The sequence below is a fragment of the Taudactylus pleione genome, unplaced genomic scaffold (genome assembly GCF_031769625.1).
Source record: "Taudactylus pleione unplaced genomic scaffold, aTauple2 ptg000378l, whole genome shotgun sequence".
NCBI classification, from domain to species: domain Eukaryota; kingdom Metazoa; phylum Chordata; class Amphibia; order Anura; family Myobatrachidae; genus Taudactylus; species Taudactylus pleione.
Genome location: NW_028284779.1, coordinates 5567044 through 5587793, shown reverse-complemented (window position 1 = coordinate 5587793; position 20750 = coordinate 5567044). Strand labels below are relative to the sequence as shown.

The window sequence follows — 20750 nt, the reverse complement described above, 5'->3', positions numbered from 1 at the left end:
ACACATCACAAACTGGAATGCTAAAGGCGAGTTTCTATATAAAGGTAACGCTATACAGGGCTCCAACATGCTTGATTTAATAAGAAGCATCACGCAAAGTCACAGCGTGTCGAGCCGTAAAATGCCGAATGGTTGGGCCGAGATTATGCAGGCCATGGCGGAATTAAATATACCGTCCACAGTGGTTGGCAACGCATCCAATAGGCTGCACCTAGACCGTTTAAAGGCAGAAACATATACCGCTGGTGTTGGGTATTTATCAACCCCACCATATCTACAAACGTATAAGAAAGGAAACTTAAATGTTTTAAGCACCCCCGGATTAACAACGACACACGGTTACTTAATGCCTAGAAAAAGATCTTTAGAAGTGATTAAAGATGCCCCGTGGCTGAGTCTATAACCTATTTGTATTGTTTTTAAGCATATGTATTGTAATGAAGTTTAAAACTGTTTCTTTATTATAGCGGTGTATCATTGTACATAAAATGCTTCAAATACCTTTCTGATTACAATTGTTATGATATTGCAACAGCGCTGTATCTGTAAATATACTTTTTATGTTACAATAAAATATGTTTATGATTTAGGGCCTGATTCAGACCTACTCGCGAGCGGCTGTCCGCTCGCAAGTGGGTCGATGTTCTGGACTGAGCATGCGCAAGACGGAGGGAGCTCCGTCGTGCGCATGCACCAGACGCGATGAGCGAAGGAAAGTCCTTCGCTCGTTGTGTCTGATCAAAGGGGGCGTGCTGTCGATGTTGATTGACAGCACGCCCCCTTTGGTAGGCGTGCCGGGGGCGTGCCTCCCTGACGGGGCGTTCCCACGGGAACGCCTCCCGTCAGAAGCCGGCCCACTGACATCACTAGTGATGTCAGTGGGAGTGATTTTGGCTCTGATAGAGCCAAAATCACTCTGGAGCTTGCGGTTGAAAACCTCAACCGCAGGCTCCGGCTCGCAGTTTCGATGGTCGCGATGGTCAAGACCATCGCGGCCATCAAACTGCACGCTCGTATAGCCTGTGGGTGGTGACCCACAGCTATACGAGCGTCCAGGAGGACGCTCCATTTTCATGGAGGCCGGCCCTCACTCAGAGCGTGCGCTCTGCTCAGAGCGTACGGCTCTGAATGAGGGCCTTAGAACGGTTTGTTTTGTTCTTTGTTTCTAATCTGTGTTTATGGAAGAAACACGCAACAACATAATGTTTAAAACTTGTTTATTATAGTTATGAAGCATTGTACATAAAATGTTTCAAACGCAGGGTTGATTACAAGTTACACATTTCTGTATACAATTATCCATATAGCGGCTCAAACATTGCCTTTTCGGCAGCCGCCTTACAAACATTGCAACTACACGGTCATTACACTTTGTATCATTACTAAATCGGGACAGAATTACCTCATATTTGTAGTTTTTACACATTAAAAATATAAAGTAAATACAATATTGACCGCATACAGCGCTTGAAAAGCCTTGCAACCGGCGGTTTTGGTGACAAATGCTTTTTGAATTAAAATGTAAAAACTTTATGATATTCTTTGGGAAAATAACGTTGTCCGGCGCGAGTCCGTAAGAATCAAAAAAATAACAAATCCCCGCTTCATTAAAATAAACGGCCAACCAGTGTTCGCCGGGCTGCTGCTACTATGCATGTTAATTAAAAATGCGCAGGGGTAATGCGCCAGTTTATCGGTAGGCAACATATTGCATGCGTAAGTTCCTTTAAAATAACGGCGCGTGCTTGGTTCCGTGTAGAGAATACAATTTATCTGTAGCGTGTTCATTTTCTCTTTTTTTTGTGTTGTTTTTTTTTTTTTTCTTTTTATCACGTAATGATAATCGTTAAAAGATTCGATAAAATATTGAAATAGTTTCTTTCACTTATAGGTAATCATACAGAACATCACGCCTTTGATTAATCTCAATGATATTATCAAATAAAGCGTAAATGATCACGTTGACTGTACGATCCAAAGCTTCCGCGAAGCGGAATTCAGCGCGTAGATTTCCCGTCCTTATCAGGGAAAGGTGCTCTCCGCACTCCTGCTCCGGCAATAGATCAAAAGCAAATAGCGTGTAGCCGTTGAGGTACTCTTCGCGGTCGACCAGTATTCCGGCATCACATTTCTGCTTATTTGTGATCTGTATGAGCGATATATACTCTCTTACAGCATTACCGTGTTCAAAGTCTGGTTGAAATGGTTTTGCCGGGTGCGGCGTTCCATCCAGATAAAGGGATGCAAAGTTCACATTTTTATGTTCAAAACAAAAGGGGTTCCGATCAAGGGCTCCTGAAAATGCTTCGTTGTCCACAAACCCGACTATGACCGTTTTCGGCACTTGACCTAAAAATAGATTTTCGAGATTAAACACTCTACTGCCTGCGGGTACGCTGTAGATTTTCATTCCGACGTGGTCAATCGCGTATTTTGCGTTGCCGCTTAGCAGCGCCTGCGCGTGCCCAATGCGTACGGCTGGTGAGACCTGCACTCTTTTCACAAAAAGGGACGCTGCGACGATCTGTATTTTAAAGGCATCCGCTTCAGCAGACATTAAGCAGAATGAGTCTTTGTTTCTGGTGAGTTTAATCTTCAGGTCAACGGCATTTAAAATTAGTTTATGCTGGTGGAAAAGGTCGCAGTGAAGCGGCCCTAGCAATTCAACCGTGCGACTCTGCGCGGTCGCTCCTGCTCGTTTTCTGAAACCAGTGTTAGGGCCGTCCAGAACCCTGTTGTTATGTTCTCCAGCCACATCTTTATAAAATAATCCTGTGGTGTGCTTTGTTGACAAAGCGTCGGAGCTATAATTCAATATAGTCTCAATGTACGCGCGGTAAGCGTAAAGATTGGTGGATTGTGATATGAGTCTGTCACCCAAAGTAACATCCACTTGGCTGAATAATGTCGCTATGGGGTAATTAATAAGGGCGACCCGGGCCCCTTGGGCTATCGCCGTTTTATCGGTTCGTACGATCTTGCACGTCACGTACAGCAGGGTGTTGTTCAGATCGTAGTAGTGTTCACCGCTGGCCGCTATATAAAATTCAAGCGGCGCTGTGTCGGATAACGCTGCTAAAGGCTGAACTTCGACGTATAGACTTTTCTCTACGCTAGTTTGTGTCGGGGGCACGTCAAAAAGATCCAGCTCTGATTTTGCGCATTCTACGGACTTGGTGTGTATGAAAGACATGATGTTTAAAAAATATCACCAGCACCGCGCTTCGGTTCTCTCTTCTTCTTCTTCTTTAAGCTGCGGCGCCTCCTGCTTTTATTTAAAAAAGGGATGCCCCAAGGCGGAAACGCTATTGTGCGCTTCCGTTTTCTTTTAGACACGCCTTTTCTTGTATATATTATACCTGAACCATCTTGTTTGGATTGGTATGCCTCGTGTATTTTATTCACCACCGCCGTTGTGGCGTGTCCAATAACGTCTTTCGTGATATTGCGTGCCGCGGTCTTCACGTGCGGTTTAGCTAACTCTAGACCTCTCCGGAAAAGAGGCACCGCTTTTCTGAAAGGCTCCGAAAAATACCGCCTAAACCGCAGCCGTACATGTAAGCGCTGCCGTGAAAACCGGGTAAACCATTACCGGCTTGCGCATTATAATATTGCGCATACAGCGCCGGATCGCCATAATTTTTAACAGCGACCATTCTGCCCGGTTAATAAAAATCATTTTTACGTCGTCTAAAGTGTAGTTTCACGATCGCTTTCCCAAACTTAAATGCGATGTTCTCATTCTGGTCGTTCTTTATCTCTATGGCTATAGTGTCAAAATGTGCTTTGCACAAAGGTACATAATCGGGCTTCTCGTATCGAATTGTGACCATATCGTTGTTACGCCCTTTAATTTCAACCGTGCGTAGCAATGGGACATAACTATCGCCGACCCTCTGGTGTTCGATAATGTCTGTGTACACGTACAACGTATATTGTCCTCCGTTGATGTCGGCACATGGCTTTAAAAACATAGTTTTAGGTTGTAAACCCAGTATTCTTGTCAGCTTAGCGCCTGCTGTGATCTGGTAAAAGGGCTTATTGTCGAAGGATATGCTGCGGATCGTACCATAGTTTTAAACCTCCCTCCAGTTTATGTTGTGCAATTTCTGCATTGATTACCACAAGTAGCGCCTCGATTGTTTCATAAAAAACGGGTTTAATGCACACCCTCGTGATATCCAAGCTCTGGCCACCCCACTTTGTTATTTGCAACACACAATCGTGTATATCCAAAGTATTGCAGGTGTGGGGGGATTGTATTTCTGTAAGAGCTACCTCCCATTCTCCGTTTAAGTGTATTGGTTTTGCAAGTTTTGTTGTATAGTTAGAAATCTTATTTTGCGGGAATGTGTCCGCCGAGGCATTGCTGTGTAAGGATATGTAGAACGATCTGTCATCCATCTCTCCTTGTTAAGCAGATGTTGTGTTTTATATATCCTTTATCTCCGATGCAGCGACCCAGCTGTTAAATTTTGCGGGGTATCCGCGCCACTTGACCAACGCGTATTTCCGACCGCCGACCGTCTTATTTTTTAAAATCTTTTCCACCTTGTAAGTTCTGTTATAGTTTTTGGGAATGCTTTGAAGTTCTTCGGGGTAAAAACTGCCAGTTATAACTTCGCCGTACAGATCCGCCAACGTATAAAGCGGCCTAAGCCCTTTAGTGTTCACAGCCTGTATGACGAATATTTCCTCAGAATAATTCTGTTCATAGCCTTTCTGAAATATATCCTTATATTTGGAGATGCGTACGTGCGCACCGACGTCTAATCGAGGCTGAATTTTATTAGCTTTAAAGTATTCACCGTATGTCGTCTTAAAAATGCTCAAAGCGTTAGAGGAGTTCACATCACACGCCGTACACTTAATCGTTCTATGATACGTGTTATTATACCTGTATATGAAGTCCTGTAAAACGTCTATATATCTGTAGGTATTTGCGCTGTGAAATAGCGCCACATCCGTGTTTTTAAAGTCCTGTTGAATCTTTCTATAACCGCCGCCTTTACGTCGTTGTTGGCTGTAAAATGATGTATATCGTATTTTTCTAACAGTTTTTTTAGGATTTTGTTTAGAAACTTTACCGCGGTCGGTTTGCAGCTTCTTTGGCACGCAGCCCTGCTTAAATATTTTTTCAAAAGCGCTAGCGACGTTTGCTACGCTCTTAGACGTTAGGCTTACAGCCCAGGCTCTCTTACTGAATATATCGATAATAGTTAATATATACTTAAAGCCATCATTGTACTCCGCAAGGTCTATCAGCGATACCAAATCGCATTGCCATTGCTGATTTATATCGGATACGCAGATCATGTTCCTTTTATAGGTTTTCCTAGCCGGTTTATGTAACGTATACGCGTCTTGTTTTTGCATCCATTTTTTAATTTCTGTTCTTTTAAACGCGTCTTTATTGGCCTTACAATACTTATCAAAGCCGCTATAACTGCCGGGCTTCAATACGGTGTAATACGCCTTTTTCATCCGCTTTTTCCGATTAGCGGCGCGGCGCGAAGCACCGTTTCTTTTGTTCGTAGGCATGGCTGGTTGTTAGATAAAGATGTATTTACTTTTATAGCTATCACGAAGTTTAACAACAATACCGTCTGTTTAAGCAATGAACACATTTTATATCAAGACCTATCGCATTTATATACATTTGATTTAGATTTATTTATCAAGCCCTATCAAAAAGATATCAAAAAGATATTGCGCCACATAAAATTTATATTAAGCCATATAAATTTTATATGAAGCGATATCAAAGGGGAGGAAAAGTGGGAGTGGCAGGGGAGGAGAAATGGGCGTGGTACCTGTCAAATTAAGTTTGACGGAAAAGTGTTCTCTATCTACTAATGACGGTACGCCAAGTCTCAAATACAGGCAAATATTGCATTATTGTTTTTACAGTAGGTCTCTGTCTCTGCTTTCCAGCACAGAAAGGTTTAAAATAAGAAATGCTTTATTCAGATGATGAAGAAGAGAGTGTAGTTTGCTTTTTGGGTAAGATTGTTCTAGCAATATATCAAAGATGGAGACAACTGTGATAGACTAAAGCAGAAAGTATAGTAAGAATGACCAAGGCAGAGAACTTCAGAGACAATGAAACTGTTGTTGGCGGTAAGGGTGTTTCTGGGAGAACAGAAAATAAGAAGATCGGTTTCAGACATGGTTGCCCTGAGAAAGCCTTGGTAATTCCACATAGAAATAGCAGAGAGATAGCATGTCATGAATAATATGGTGGTAAAGTGGGCCAAATGAGTGAGGCTACCAAAGAATAGAGGTATACAATCAGAAAAGCAGAGGGACAAAGTGAAAGCCTTGTGGAAGTTGATTGGAGGAAGCCTAAGAGATAGTGTGAGTGCAGGGTATGATGCCAGTGATAAAGGAAGAACGGTGTCATGAAGCACAATGGAGTGAACAGTGATTTAGAGAAGAAGGTAATTTGCAGTGTCGAAAAACAGCAGAGAGGTCAAGGAGACTATGGAGAAGGAAGTTATTTTCCTTCTGACCCTACTCCTCTTATGTGCACAGTCCTGCAATGAGCAATGAATGACAGGGGGGTTTGCTGCAGCCAAATCTACACTAATATAACAAAAAAACAACTGTGCTTCTGGGAGACAAATATTTACAGCATAAAAAGCAAATGTGGAGTTATGACCTTACCGTCTCATATTCATTGTCAAATGCTGCCATATCCTTCTGAAAAATGGCTACAGACTCTAAGAGATTCCTTTTGAATTTGGGTTGAGCACGAAGAAGCTCATCTTGGACAGAGACCTGATAGGAAAATAAAACATACAGCTGTTATAAATCAAGTAAAAAAAAATTTTTTCACCCTTCATGACAAAGACATGTTTTTGTTTCAGTTTAAGAATCATCCACTTTGTTGGAAAGTACTTATTTTTAACAAATTTTTACTAATGTTCACTTGAGAATTTCATGGGAAAAAAATAGCTATTTTCTAAAAATATACAAATAAAATGAAAAAATTTTTTTTTAAAAATAATGATTTAGCCCAGTTTAAATGGGCATAATTCATTTTAAAATTTGGACCACGGTAAACTGTAAATATAAATGTGTATATGTCCTGGTGTTTTATATTTCATTAATTTAAAAAAATAATAATATATATTTTACTTATTTAACTTGGAGAAAACATGGTTTCCCTGGGGGGAGGGTATTTTTGATGGGGGATTAGACATTAAGTTACAATGGGGGGCTATGGACAGTGGAGTTGGGGTGGATGCAAAACATACCCTAGGTATATTTTTTTAAATAAAATATTTAAATATATTTAAAAAAATACTTTTTAAACATAGTTAAATAAAAAAATAATAATAATTTCTGTGCGGTTTTGACGAAAAGAATTTGTCAGTTAAGTGGTTAACTAAACAGCCGTAGGTTTACCTACTGCTTAGGCAACACAAACACATTATGATCGATGTTTGATCTCAAAATGTGATCTTATGCTTCTCCACAAAAAAAGTAATTTGCGTCCTAGTATAAATGTAGGGATCACCGGTGGAGCCGCTGATAAATATAATCCAGTGCATCATTAAAAAAAATTATATAAGGATCCCAAGTGACTTTAGTAATATTTGGGTTGCTTGTAGAGGGCATTGTAACACTGCATTCTCTTACTGGACTATATGTCTCTTGGGGGTTAGATTAGTGTGTGGAGATATGGTGATGCAATTATGTTACTTGCATAAATTGAAACTAAATAAATATAAATATAATTAACATTTTAAAAGTAACCAAATAGTTTTAAATTGGTAGTTATCTAGTTTATGCAGATATTGATTTGCATCAAATCTACAATTGCACTGTATATATTATATATATACACCTGAAGACTGAGACTCTGCATAGTAATAGCACACTCCCATCTGCTCTTAGGTGTTTTTAATCGGCACAGGTTCCTATATTGCTGTCTACATTATCAAATGGGCACTATTATAGGTAAATCCGGGATAAATTGAGTAAATGTGTCAGTATTAGGGATTTTTGGGCCAATCTAATGGGGCTCACCTTGACGTGGTGGATGGGCAAACATTTTTGGCCAAACATGTACCTCACTTATAATCCATGTTAACTGTAGCGTTATCAGGATTATTTTGAATATCGTTTTTCTTAGTGCTTAGAGTGTGTATCTGAATTTTCCTTTTCCTGCATCTACATTTTCAGCTGTTTATATAAATATATATACTTACTGCTTTAGATTGTAATTTGGTAAAACAATATCTCAAAGTATCAGCAAGTTCTGATTCTTCTCTTGATAAGCCAACTTCAAATCTATTTAAAATTGCATATGATTCCTATAAAAGAGGGTATTTAAATGAAGCAGCTGTGCAACTTTATTTTAAAAAGTAAACTATGACTAATTTAATAATTCTATTGTACTACAAATATTCTCACTTCTATTAGTCCCATTGTTATGTCAATGTTAATCTCATTTTCTCTAATAGTAGTCAAAGCCTCCATTACAAATCGTACGTCATCCAAGTCAACAATAGGATGGGATAATCTTTTTAAATTTTCAGTTATAAATATTGAACTATCCTTCAGTTTTACAGAGTATTCCTTATGTATATGTCTGCATAATAATATTTTCCAAGATTTTGCTTCAAAAGCTAAAGCTAATTTCACTGGAGCTGAAAAAGAAAGAAAAAAGGAATGGATATAATTATAAAACAGTTTGTGATAACACATACAATAATAATAATATTCCTGCAGTTGTGGGCTTGTAGCAATTCTATTCATAGCCATTTCAAAACAGATTTTACGCCAGCCGATTCACCATCGACATTAGTATCGACACTTGCACCAGCCCATGGTAGGAGCATGTGATCCATCAGAGACAGTTTTTAGAGGTGTTTATCCCCAAGTGTCAATACATATATTTTTAATACTTATCAACTTAGTACAGGGTTGAGTCTCCCATATCCAAATATTCTGAAATACGGAATTTTTTTGGCATGACTGAGATAGTGAAACCTTTGCCTTGTTTAAGGCATACATTAAAATTATTGTATAAAATTACCTTCAGGCTGTGTGCATAAGGTGTACATGAAACATAAATGAATTTGATTTATGTACACAAACTTTATTTGAGCCACAAAATGATTGAAAATATTGTATAAAATTACCTGCAGGTTGTGTGTACAAGGTGTATATAATACATAAAAGCATTCTGTGTTTAGAATAGGGTCCTATTAACAAGATATCTCATTATAGTATGCAATTATTCCAAAATACGGAATATTCCGATATCCAAAATACCCCTGGTCCCAAGCATTTTGGATATGGGAGACTCAACCTGTATAATGAAGGAGGGCTACAGTTGGTTGGCAGGGAGAGGTCATGACAAAAGAGAACCATCTTATCAGCAGGGGAAAAGGCAAACTGTTTTGTTTTCTGTCTGCATGTTAAAAAAAATTATTGAAAAGCAATGCTTTACAAAATTACAATGGGAACCACATCACGTTACAATAATGGCATTGTGACACATGTGGTATCAAGGTATCACTTGCTAGATCTGTAAATAACACATATAATCTTGACCTACAAAATAGAGATTACTCAATTTTCCCATTTGAGATAATAATACAGTAAGAAAAGTACTTTAGAATGTAAGCTCTTACGAGTAGGGTCCTCTACCCTCTAGTGCTTTTCCTTACTTTACTTTCATCTACTTCTTACTCCCCACTATGGCACCTAACACTTGGCTGCTTATGCTCTGTTGCTTATTTGGGTGTTATGGTCGCTAATGTAGCAATGTATAGTGCATCCGGAAAGTATTCACAACGCTTTACTTTTTCCACATTTTATGTTACAGCTTTATTCCAAAATGGAATAAATACATTTTTGTCCTCAAACTTCTACACACAATACCCCATAATGACGTGTAAAAAGTTTTTTTGAGATTTTTGCAAATTTAATAAAAAAAAAAAAAAAAAAACACTCAAAAATCACATGTACATAAGTATTCACGGCCTTTGCCATGAAGCTCAAAATTGAGCTCAGGTACATCCTGTTTCCACTGATCATCCTTGAGATGTTCCTACAGCTTAATTGGAGTCCACCTGTGGTAAATTCAGTTGATTGGACATGATTTTGCAAGGCGTACACCTGTCTATATAAGGTCCCACACTTGACAGTGCATGTCAGACCACAAACCAAGCATGAAGTCCAAGGAATTGTCTCTAGACCTCAGAGACAGGATTGTCTCGAGGAACAAATCTGGGGAAGGGTAAAGAAAAATATCTGCTGCTTTGAAGGACGGACCTAATGAGCACAGTGGCCTCCATCATCCATAAATGGAAGAAGTTCGGAACCACCAGGACTCTCCCTAGAGTTGGCCGGCTGTCTAAACTGAGCGATCGTGGGAGAAGAGCTCTAGTCAGGGAGATGATCAAGAACCCGGTGGTCACTCTGTCAGAGCTACAGCATTCCTCTGTGGAGAGGAGAACCTTCCAGAAGGACAACCATCTCTGCAGCAATCCACCAATCAGGCTTGTATATTAGAGTGGCCAGACGGAAGCCACTCCTTAGTAAAAAGCACATGGCAGCCCACCTGGAGTTTGCCAAAATGCACCTGAAGGACTCTCTGGTCTGATGAGACAAAGATTGAACTCTTTGGCGTGAATGCCAGGCGTTATGTTTGGAGCAAACCAGGCACCGCTCATCACCAGGCCAATACCATCCCCCTGTGCTTGCGTGGGTTTCCTCCGGGTACTCCGGTTTCCTCCCACACTCCAAAAATATACTGGTAGGTTAATTGGCTCCCCACAAAATTGGCCATAGTGTGTATGTGTATGTGAGCATGTGATAGGGAATATAGATTGTCAGCTCCACTGGGGCAGGGACTGATGTGAATGGTAAGATATTCTCTGTAAAGCGCTGCGGAAGGTGTGCGCGCTATATAAATAACTGGTAATAAATAAATAAAAAAATAAATACAGTGAAGCATGGTGGTGGCAGCATCATGCTGTGGGGATGTTTTTCAGCAGCAGGAACTGGGAGACTAGTCAGGATAGAGGGAAAGATGAATGCAGCAATGTACAGAGACATCCTGGATAAAAACCTGCTCCAGTGCGCTCTTGACCTCAGGCTGGGAAGACAGTTCATCTTTCAGCAGGACAACGACCCTAAGCACACAGCCAAGATATTAAAGGAGAGGCTTCAGGACAACTCTGTGAATGTCCTTGAGTGGCCCAGCCAGAGCCCAGACTTTAATCCAATTGAACATCTCTGGAGAGATCTAAAAATGGCTGTGCACTGACGCTTCCCATCCAACCTGATGGAGCTTGAGAGGTGCTGCAAAGAGGAATGGGCAAAACTGCCCAAAGATAGGTGTGCCAAGCTTGTGGCATCATATTCAAAAAGACTTGAGGCTGTAATTGCTGCCAAAGGTGCATCAACAAAGTATTGAGCGAAGGTTGTTTTTACTTATGTACGTGTGATTTCTTAGTTTTTTTTTATTAAATTTGCAAAAATCGTGATGGAGCGTGGCTTGGAAGCCGAAGAAAGCTGCATGGAGTCGGGGCTCCGTCTAGACTGAGCCTGTTAGACCAGATCCTCCGGTCACACGCTGTGCTTCCCGGCTCCCTTGCCACTACAAAACATCTCTGCCCCCCAGGGCGGGTGTTCCTGGTGCCTAGCGGGACTCTGGCTCCCGTGATCGGGTTGCCGGATCTCGCGGCCTATCGGAGCCGCGGTGTGTAGAGCCGGGACCAGATCCTCACCTCCCAGCTCCTGCATCGCGCCCGGTCCGCTGCCGAATCCTGCGACGAAGGCTTTCAGAACATCAGCCGATGGGTCGCGAGCAGTGAGGAGAAAACACGGGGACGCCGCTGGATGGGTTCCCGCGATTGCACAGCACTATAGAGGGCAGTCGCTGGTGCCCTACAAGGTCATCTTAAAGACAGCGCCATTTTTGCAGATACAGGAGAAAAGGTACTGTGTGTCACCAGCTAAAACACTACACTATAGGGTGAAGGTGCAGCTGCTTGCATGCAGAAATTCTGTAACTTTATACTTCTCTTAAATCTAATTACAGCTGATGATATATTTGGCAATACCTATATACATCTCCTTCACTCTGGGAAATTGCTGCATTACCAGCTTCTAACACCAGATGGTGCTTTCACCCTATTCTTCAAGTTATTTCACAATCAATTGAAATGTAAAAGATCTTCTGTTTGTGATCACAGCCATTTCTAAGCAACATACTCTTCAGTAATATCATACCCTGGTGAAACTTAAGTCCAATCTCTACATGGATAAATTCATGGCTCCGCAACCCACCCCTAAGACAAACCGAGCCAGAGGTAGCAACAAACGTACAGATCAATCTACAGACTCTGTAGAAGACATGCAACATACACATAGTTCTGAATCCGCTACTACCCATAACACAATAGGTTCGGTTCCTGCTCCTCTCTCATACGCAGATATAGTCAGAGCCATTAAAGAAACAGTAGAACCACTACTGCAACACCAAGCGGATAAATTCATGGGAGCATTGGCTGATATTAAGACACAAATGTCCTCTATCTCACAACAAGTACGTGAAAATGAGAAGAGGATCGGAGTCAACTTTAATGAACTTTCAGAACTAAAACAACAAGTTGCTACCATGTTGACCACTCAGTAACAATTATTATCCAAAGTAGACGATCTGGAAAACAGGTCCAGACGCAACAACCTGCGACTTCTGGGTCTTAAGGAAACAATTAAAGGCACCGATCTCACTAAATTTCTCCAAACTGATCTCCCTGAGCTACTCGGCATCTCGGCTGAACTAAATAATTTTGAAATCGAAGAGCACATAGATTAGGCCCTTTTCGAGACTCTAACACCTCACGCCCTAGAGCTGTTATCTTCAAATGCTTAAACTTTTGTCACAAAGATATCATATGGTCGACTGCCCAACAGAAGGGTCCTATTCAGTGGGATGGCCAACGTATTCTCTTATTCCAAGACTACTCCGCAGAGGTTACCAGAGCACGCAGAAATATGTCCCCTATCTGCTCTCAACTCATCAAATCAGGGACTCGCTTCGCTCTTCTATTCCCAGCTAGCATTTTTTCCTCTCAAGGTCCTAAAGATTTCACAGAAGCTTTCCTCAATGAAGAAAAAGAATCCTCAGATCCCTCCACGATGGATCATAATGATTGATCCAGGGAAGGTGTGATATACCTATTTTGATGCTTTTATCAGGTTTTACTCTAACCTTTAAAATATGTTTATAGTCTGATTTAGGATTATAATTACATACTTGTGATGTTGCTTTACAGTTACTATTAATATTATTGTTTTTTCAATTGGCTGAGATCAATGATCACAGTTCTAGTGATATGTTTGCATTTGACTTGCAATCTCTGCATATATGTGTTTGTCTTTATTTTCTTTTTACGTCTATGTTCATCTGTTTATTTGTTCCTTTACATTGTATGAGTCACGAAGCTCATGACCTTTATAGCTTATCTAATATTTACACTAGTGCCGTTGTTCATATCATTATGATCACGCTCACTACTAACCGGTATTATGGGGAGTACACTAATACTTATACTATACTTTTCTACTATTTGCATTATCTAATTTCCACACCTTGCGATGCCTTCCCACCTTAGGTTTTGTACATGGAATGTCAGGGGGATTCACTCGCCAGTAAAGAGAAAGCGCATATTGACATATCTTAATAAGCTCAAATCCGATATCATCTATTTGCAGGAGACTCATTTAACTCCCACAGAACATGCCAAGCTAAGCACACTACACCACCAGGTATTGGCGGCATCATCATATGGTTCTAAGTCACGTGGAGTGGCAATCCTAATACGTAAGGGTATTCAGTTTGATATTCATTCCTCTGATGTAGATCAAGATGGCCGATACATTCTTATGGATGTCATGCTAGATGGCACTAGATATTGCTTGTGTAATGTCTATGGTCCCAATATATATGACAAAACTTTTTTCTTGGGATTGATTAACAAATTATACTCTTTTGCAGATTCTAAGATTATATTAGGGGGTGATTTCAATCTGGTCGCTTCCCCAACCTTAGATAGAAAAACTTTCTCTCATTCCTCCCCCAAACAACCAAAAATAGGTTTAAACTATATGGCTGCAGAATTGAATTTATTAGACGTGTGGAGAACGAGACATCCCACTGATCTAGAGTACACGTACTACTACTCAGCCACCCATAACGCCTTTTCTAGGCTTGACTATTTTTACTTATCTAACTCAATATCCCCAATGATTATCGACACATCGATTGAATCTATAGCTATTTCAGACCATGCACCAGTGTGGGTGGATGTACAGCGGAAATTTATTTTAGGATCACATTCCCAATGGCGGTTTCCGGCAAAACTAGCTTCATCTCCCAAATTTAAATCAATGCTAGAGTCAGCCTGGGCCAATTACGAAATGAATAACCAAATACATAAGGATAATCCATGTTTATATTGGCAAACCGCTAAGGCGGTGATAAGGGGAGAAATTATCTCCTTTATGACAAAATATCAGGCTGAACAAGACGCCACTTATAGATCTGCATAGACGTCCTTAACATCTGCATTTCAAGCTCTAAAGGCTTCACCCTCACCATTGACTAGAACTGCATATAATGAATGCAAATTACACTTTGACCAAATCCTCACTCAAATGGATGATAAATACATGTATTCAGGTAAACTACATTTCTTTAGATACGGCAATAAACCTAGCCGGCTCCTATCAAATATGCTGAGAGGAACCAAGCCACATAATAATATTGCAGTGCTCAAAGATGAAAGCTCTGCCACACAATTCAATGGCAAAGATATTGCGAATATCTTTTTCCGTTACTATCAAAACCTCTACTCCCAAGACCCAATAGATATCACTAAAAAATAAGCTTTTTGGGAATCACATATTCTGCCACAGATTTCCTCTGTACAGGCTGATAATCTGATCGGCAAAATTACACATGAAGAGGTAGATTAAGCGGTCAGATCTCTCAAGACGGTCAGGGCCCCAGGCCCAGACAGTCTTAGTGGGGAATTTTTCAAAATGTTACGCCCCCAAATCACAGAGACTTTAACCAATGTATTTAACTCCATAATAGATAATAAATTAATTCCCCACTATTTTAATTCGGCCATTATAAAAGTTTTACCGAAGTGAGGTAGAGACCCCCTTTTACCTTCATCGTACAGACCCATTTCTCTACTTAACGTAGACTATAAGCTACTGACAAAAATTTTAGCAGAACGGTTGAAGACTATTCTCCCGTCCATCATACACCCGGATCAAACCGGGTTTATTTGCGGCAGAAATTCCGTCACAAATATTAGGAAGGTCCTCTCGGTACTGCAATCTTTACAAGTGGGTGAGACGGGTGAACCCAGGTTCTTGTTGTCTCTAGACGCAGAAAAAGCGTTTGATCTGGTAACCTGGGATCACCTGTTTGAATCTCTGCGTCGGTTTGGCATACCCACCATTTTTGTTGAGGTCATACGGTCCTTATATACTTCTCCCCTTACCCAGATTCTCACTAATAGATATTTATCACCTGTATTTTGTACACAGAGAGGGACAAGACAGGGTTGCCCGCTTTCTCCACTCCTGTTTGCAATTGCGCTAGAGCCACTGGCGATAGCAATAAGACAAAAAACGGAGATAAAAGGTATTAGTATCAGAAACCAAACATGTAAATTGTCTTTATTTGCAGATGATATGATGTTTTTTGTATCCGATCCCCTACAATCCATCCCTGCACTTCTGGATCTAATTATAACGTTTGGCTCATTTGCAGGTTATCGCATCAATGTGAGCAAATCTGAATTACTCCCTATTAATGCATCTACATTTCTAGCCACATACACTCATATAGCTTCCCTTTTCACAATTGCAACACATAAATTAAAATATTTAGGTATATTTATTTTATACCAGCCCAATTATCCTCTCTATATGCTATTAATTTCTCTCCATTGCTGAATAAATTAAACTCCCAACTCCAGAATTGGAAAGATCATAAACTCTCTTTACTCGGACGAGTAACTGTGATAAAGAGTGTGGTGTTCCCGAAACTAGCTTATCTTCTACAAACTTTACCCATTACTTTAACGAAGGCGGATGTACTGAAGTTTACGCAGATCTTCTTTAAATTTATTTGGCAGTACAAGAAGCCTAGAATGCCATGTTCCTGAGCTTATTTACCGAAAAAAAGTGGAGGGCTGAGCGCCCCAAACATCTCTGCCTTTGCAAAGGCTGCTATATTCCGATACATAACAGACTGGCTATTACACCACTATACTAACCCTGACTTGGAGGAAGCGATATTCCACCCATATGCCCCAGCAGCTTTGCTACATACCCACAAAATACACATTCCTATGATGTTTTATTCTGGGACACTTACACTATTTGGCTGAAGGTTAACACGCATTTGGGGAAGAATCCTTTTTCATCTCCGTACATCCCCTTATGGGGTAAGCCATGTTTTCTCCCTTCCCTTGACATTCCTCTCTTTAAAATGTGGAATCAAAAGGGTATCATGTCCATCAAAGATGTATTCAATCCAGGTGGCAATCTGCTCTACTTCATACAATTACAAGATAAATTAGATATCCCTCGTTCACAATTTTTTATGTTTCTACAAGTACGCCATTTTATTAAATCCTTAGATAACCCTTTATGGATCTCAGCTAACACAGACACAATGGATCGCATCCTACTCCTATGTCGTTCAACCAAATTTAGAATAGCTCATCTCTATAAATACCTGTTAGAAATTCCTATACATGCTTGGTCAGCAGTTGCGGAAGCTTGGCATACAGAAATACCTGAATTGTGCGATTTGGAGCCACTTATTATGAATTTAGATTGTGTGTTACCCTGCCTTAGGTCGGCAAGACTTCAAGAAATTCACCTCAGAATTTTAAATCGTACATATATGTCTCCTACCCAAAGGAGACATCTTGTGCCATTGGAGGAGGGAAACTGTGTAAAATGTAACTGCTCTAATGCCTCTCTCTCGCATAACCTCTGGTACTGCAGAAAAATGCATAGATTTTGGAATAAAATTCTGTACTATCTAAACACCACGCTACACCTTAAACTATCTAAAAATGCGGCAGCTCTTATTTTCGCAGAATTTTCAGTATGGTAGACTGAGTCCTCCTTAGATCCATGGAAGCCCGCTCTGAGAGTCATGGTTACAGTAGCTAAACAACTTATTCTTAAGTACTGGATCTTGAAATCAGCACCTACAGTAACGGAATGGAAAACTGCGCTGCTGGAGGTTATTTATGCGGAGAGACATATGGCTATCTTTAATATCGAAAGAGGGGTGCGGATTTTCTCCAAAAAGTGGGAACCATATATACAATGTCTGCCAACCCAGATTCAAAATAACATATGGAAGGTTTTTGATCACACGGAATGGTTTATGCTAAGAAGTATCACTTAAAATAACTCCTGTTATTACTATATATGTGTCTCTCTCTGTGAAACTCCCCCGGACAATGTACCTCTCACCTTTTGTCAGTGATTTCCCCTCCTTTCCGCCTTTCCTTCTGTTGTTTCTTCTACTCCTTTATTTTCATCCTCCTTTCTCCCAATAACAAGAGATATGGGCCCTGATTCAGAGCCGGACGCTCTGACCAAAGCGCTCTCTCTGAATCAGAGCCCACCTCCAATTAAAATGGAGCGTCCTCCTGGACGCTCGTATAGCTGTGGGTCACCACCCACAGCATATACGAGCGTCCAACAAGATGGTCGCGATGGTCTTGACCATCGCGACCATCGGACTTGCGAGTGAAACCCTGTGGTCGGGTTTCTCAACCGCAAGCCCTGGAGTGATTTTGGCTCTATCAGAGCCAAAATCACTCCCACTGGCTTCAGACGGTAGGCGTTCCCATAGGAACGCCTCCATCTGGCAGGCACGCCCCCAGCACGCCCACCAAAGGGGGCGTGCTGTCAATCAACATCGACAGCATGCCCCCTTTGATGCGAGACTCCGAGCGAAGGAAAGTCCTTCGCTCGCCGTGTCTCGCGCATGCGCATGACGGAGCTCCCTCCGTCGTGTGCATGCGCAGTGGGGAACATCGACCCACTTGCGAGCGTACTGCCGCTCGTGATTGGGTCTGAATGACCCCCATGGTAAGAACTTACCTTTGTTATCTCTGTTTCTACGAAGTCCATAGGGTCCACAGGGTTGACCTTGGGGTATAGGTTGGGAACCAAATCCGGGCACCAAGCAGTTAAAGCTTTTAGCTCCCAGGATGCACTTGGGTCCACTCTCCCTATAACCCCACCCCCAAGCCAGAGGCACCTCAGTTTGTAAGTAGCCAAAGGCCGGAGGAGGAGAGAAAAAGAGAGAGAAAACTGGAGCACTCAATAACCATACTCACAGAAATGGGAGTCGGAAAACCGGTGACCAGCCACACAGCCCATATGAAGCCAGGTGCGTCAGGGCGGGCGCTCTGTGGACCCTATGGACTTTGTAGAAACAGAGATAACAAAGGTAAGTTCTTACCATATCTCTTGTTTTCTACTTCTGGGTCCATAGGGGGTCCACAGGGTTGACCTTGGGGATGTCCCAAAGCAGTTCAACCAAGGGTGGGGACGCTCCTGTGCTGAGAGGAGAATCCGTCGCCCAAAAGGAAGCATCCTGAGAGGCAAAGGAAACCAATGCCTAGAACCTTAAAAATGTGTGGACAGAAGACCACGTGGTCACCTAGTAAGGCAAAACAGCCGAGGCACCACAGCGGGCCGCCCAAGAGGCTTACAGGGCCCGAGAAAAAACAAGCCTCAACAGAAAGGCCTACCCATGGGTAGGCCCCTGAGGAAGACATACGAGGCCATCTAGCCAACATTTGGTTATAGGCCGGCCATCCTTTCCTGTGAAAACCAGAAATCGCAGACCACCAATAAGGGGTCCGATTTCCGTAAGGAACTTGAACGGATCACATAAATCCCAAGAGGCCGGACCACAGTCAATGAGGCCACACCAGCCGAGAGGACTGGGGACTGAATGGCCGTACCATAAGTTCCAGAATAATATGGAACCTAAAAACCACTTTAAGAAGAAAACACAGGGCGAGAGCAACTCACACCCTGACATGATGCCCTCCAGAAGAGGGAACCAAATGAGAACGCTCCCAACTCAGACACTCTCCTGGTTGATATAAACACCCTGAGAGAAAGAGAGAGCCTAAGCAATAGACCATGTAATGGCTATCACAACCAGCGGTTCCATTGACTGTCCCTGGAAGGAACGAAGAACCACTACTAACTCCCAAGGAGTCCCTAGGAAGGACAAAAGGAGGCATAATCCAGAAAACACTCCAAAGGATGAATTGGATACCACAGTGGAGCAATTCCATATCTTAACCCTACTGACAGTGTAGAGATCCGCACTGACAGGAAGGCCAGGCCGAGGGTGAAACCCAAGCCAGCTGGAAGGAATGCCAGAATATCTGGAAATCCTGGACCCCGGAGGATCGTATCGACAGGTACAATACCATAAGAATTATGGCTGCCACAGTTTGTGGTAGGTCCCAGCAAAAGCTGATCTACTGTATGTGCTCTAATCATTCCAACGATGACAAAGCCAGGGAAGCCGTAAGACCACTTTTGGGATGCAGTCAAAGACAAACGACCCAGGTCCAAGGTAAAACCAAGGACCCTGAGACAACAGGCCTGGGCAGTGAAGCATCAGGAATGGAGTATCGATGGAGAGACTCCGAAAATCCAAGTACCCCTGACATCTGGGGCAATCAGGAGCCACCAGCAGGAAAGCATCTCCGTCCCGATTGAAACACTTCCAAAGACCTCGAGGAAGAAGGGAGACCGGAGAACACAGGTACACAAAGTGGAAGGACCACTTCACCGACAAAGAATCACTGAAGGTTGCTTCAGAATCCCCAGAGCTGGACTGTAACACCATAGTGTGATAAAGTCAGAATGCCATGAGGGTCACCTCAGGGGGCCCCTCCCTGCTCCCCATGAGATGAAACTTCTCTTGGGGAAAAGACTAGTCCCCGGGATGCACGTCGTGACGGCTGAGGACTCCCACTTCCCAATGGAGAACTCCTGAAACGAACGCTGCTGAGACGGTCGGGAGGAGACCCTCGAACTATGTCTGAATGTGTGACATACCTGTCATTGCCACCCAACGAACAGTGTTGCTAAACAGGAAGCCACTGTCCTGACCCTGTCGGACTCAACCTTTTCAGGTTCACCGGGAAACAAGAGTTATGCCCGAGTGAAGGCCCAAGACAGGCTAAAGTTCCAACAAGTTAATTGACAGGATGGAATCGACAGACGTATAACTGCACTGAAATGGATGCGAACCAGACACTGTCCATAGCAAAGAATACCCTGGACGAGATGGCCAAAGTCACCCGGAAAGGGACCGACTTGCCTCCGGAGAGAGCATCATCGTTTGAACAGTGATCTGACAGAAAAAACTCGTTCCATCTGGAGGTAAGCCAATTATGGAAAGGCCTGGAATGGAACTGAGCCCATTCCACCCTTCCAAAGGCAGACACTGAATATTTGACCATGCATCCCAGAGTATAAAGACATATGTCGACTGCGTAGACATCCATGTATTCCTAATGGAAGAGTGGAGATTCCGTCTTACGCCAGAAGAATTCTCAGATTCTGAGAATCCAGCAGGGCTCCTAGATGAAGAATACCCAGAGAGGGATGCAGGGAGGACTTTTTCCCCGTTGATT

General features: G+C 42.1%; 1 protein-coding gene across 1 annotated transcript in view; it reads right to left on the bottom strand.

The window, feature by feature from the left end:
• Positions 1–20750, bottom strand: part of DNAH8 (dynein axonemal heavy chain 8) — a 521770-nt gene that overhangs the window by 274384 nt on the left and 226636 nt on the right. The window contains exons 28-30 of the mRNA XM_088445337.1: positions 8422–8657; positions 8217–8321; positions 6667–6780 (exon numbers count right to left, since the gene is read on the bottom strand). Of these exons, the coding sequence (XP_088301463.1) occupies positions 6667–6780; positions 8217–8321; positions 8422–8657 (455 nt within the window). The remainder of the gene's footprint in view (positions 1–6666; positions 6781–8216; positions 8322–8421; positions 8658–20750) is intronic.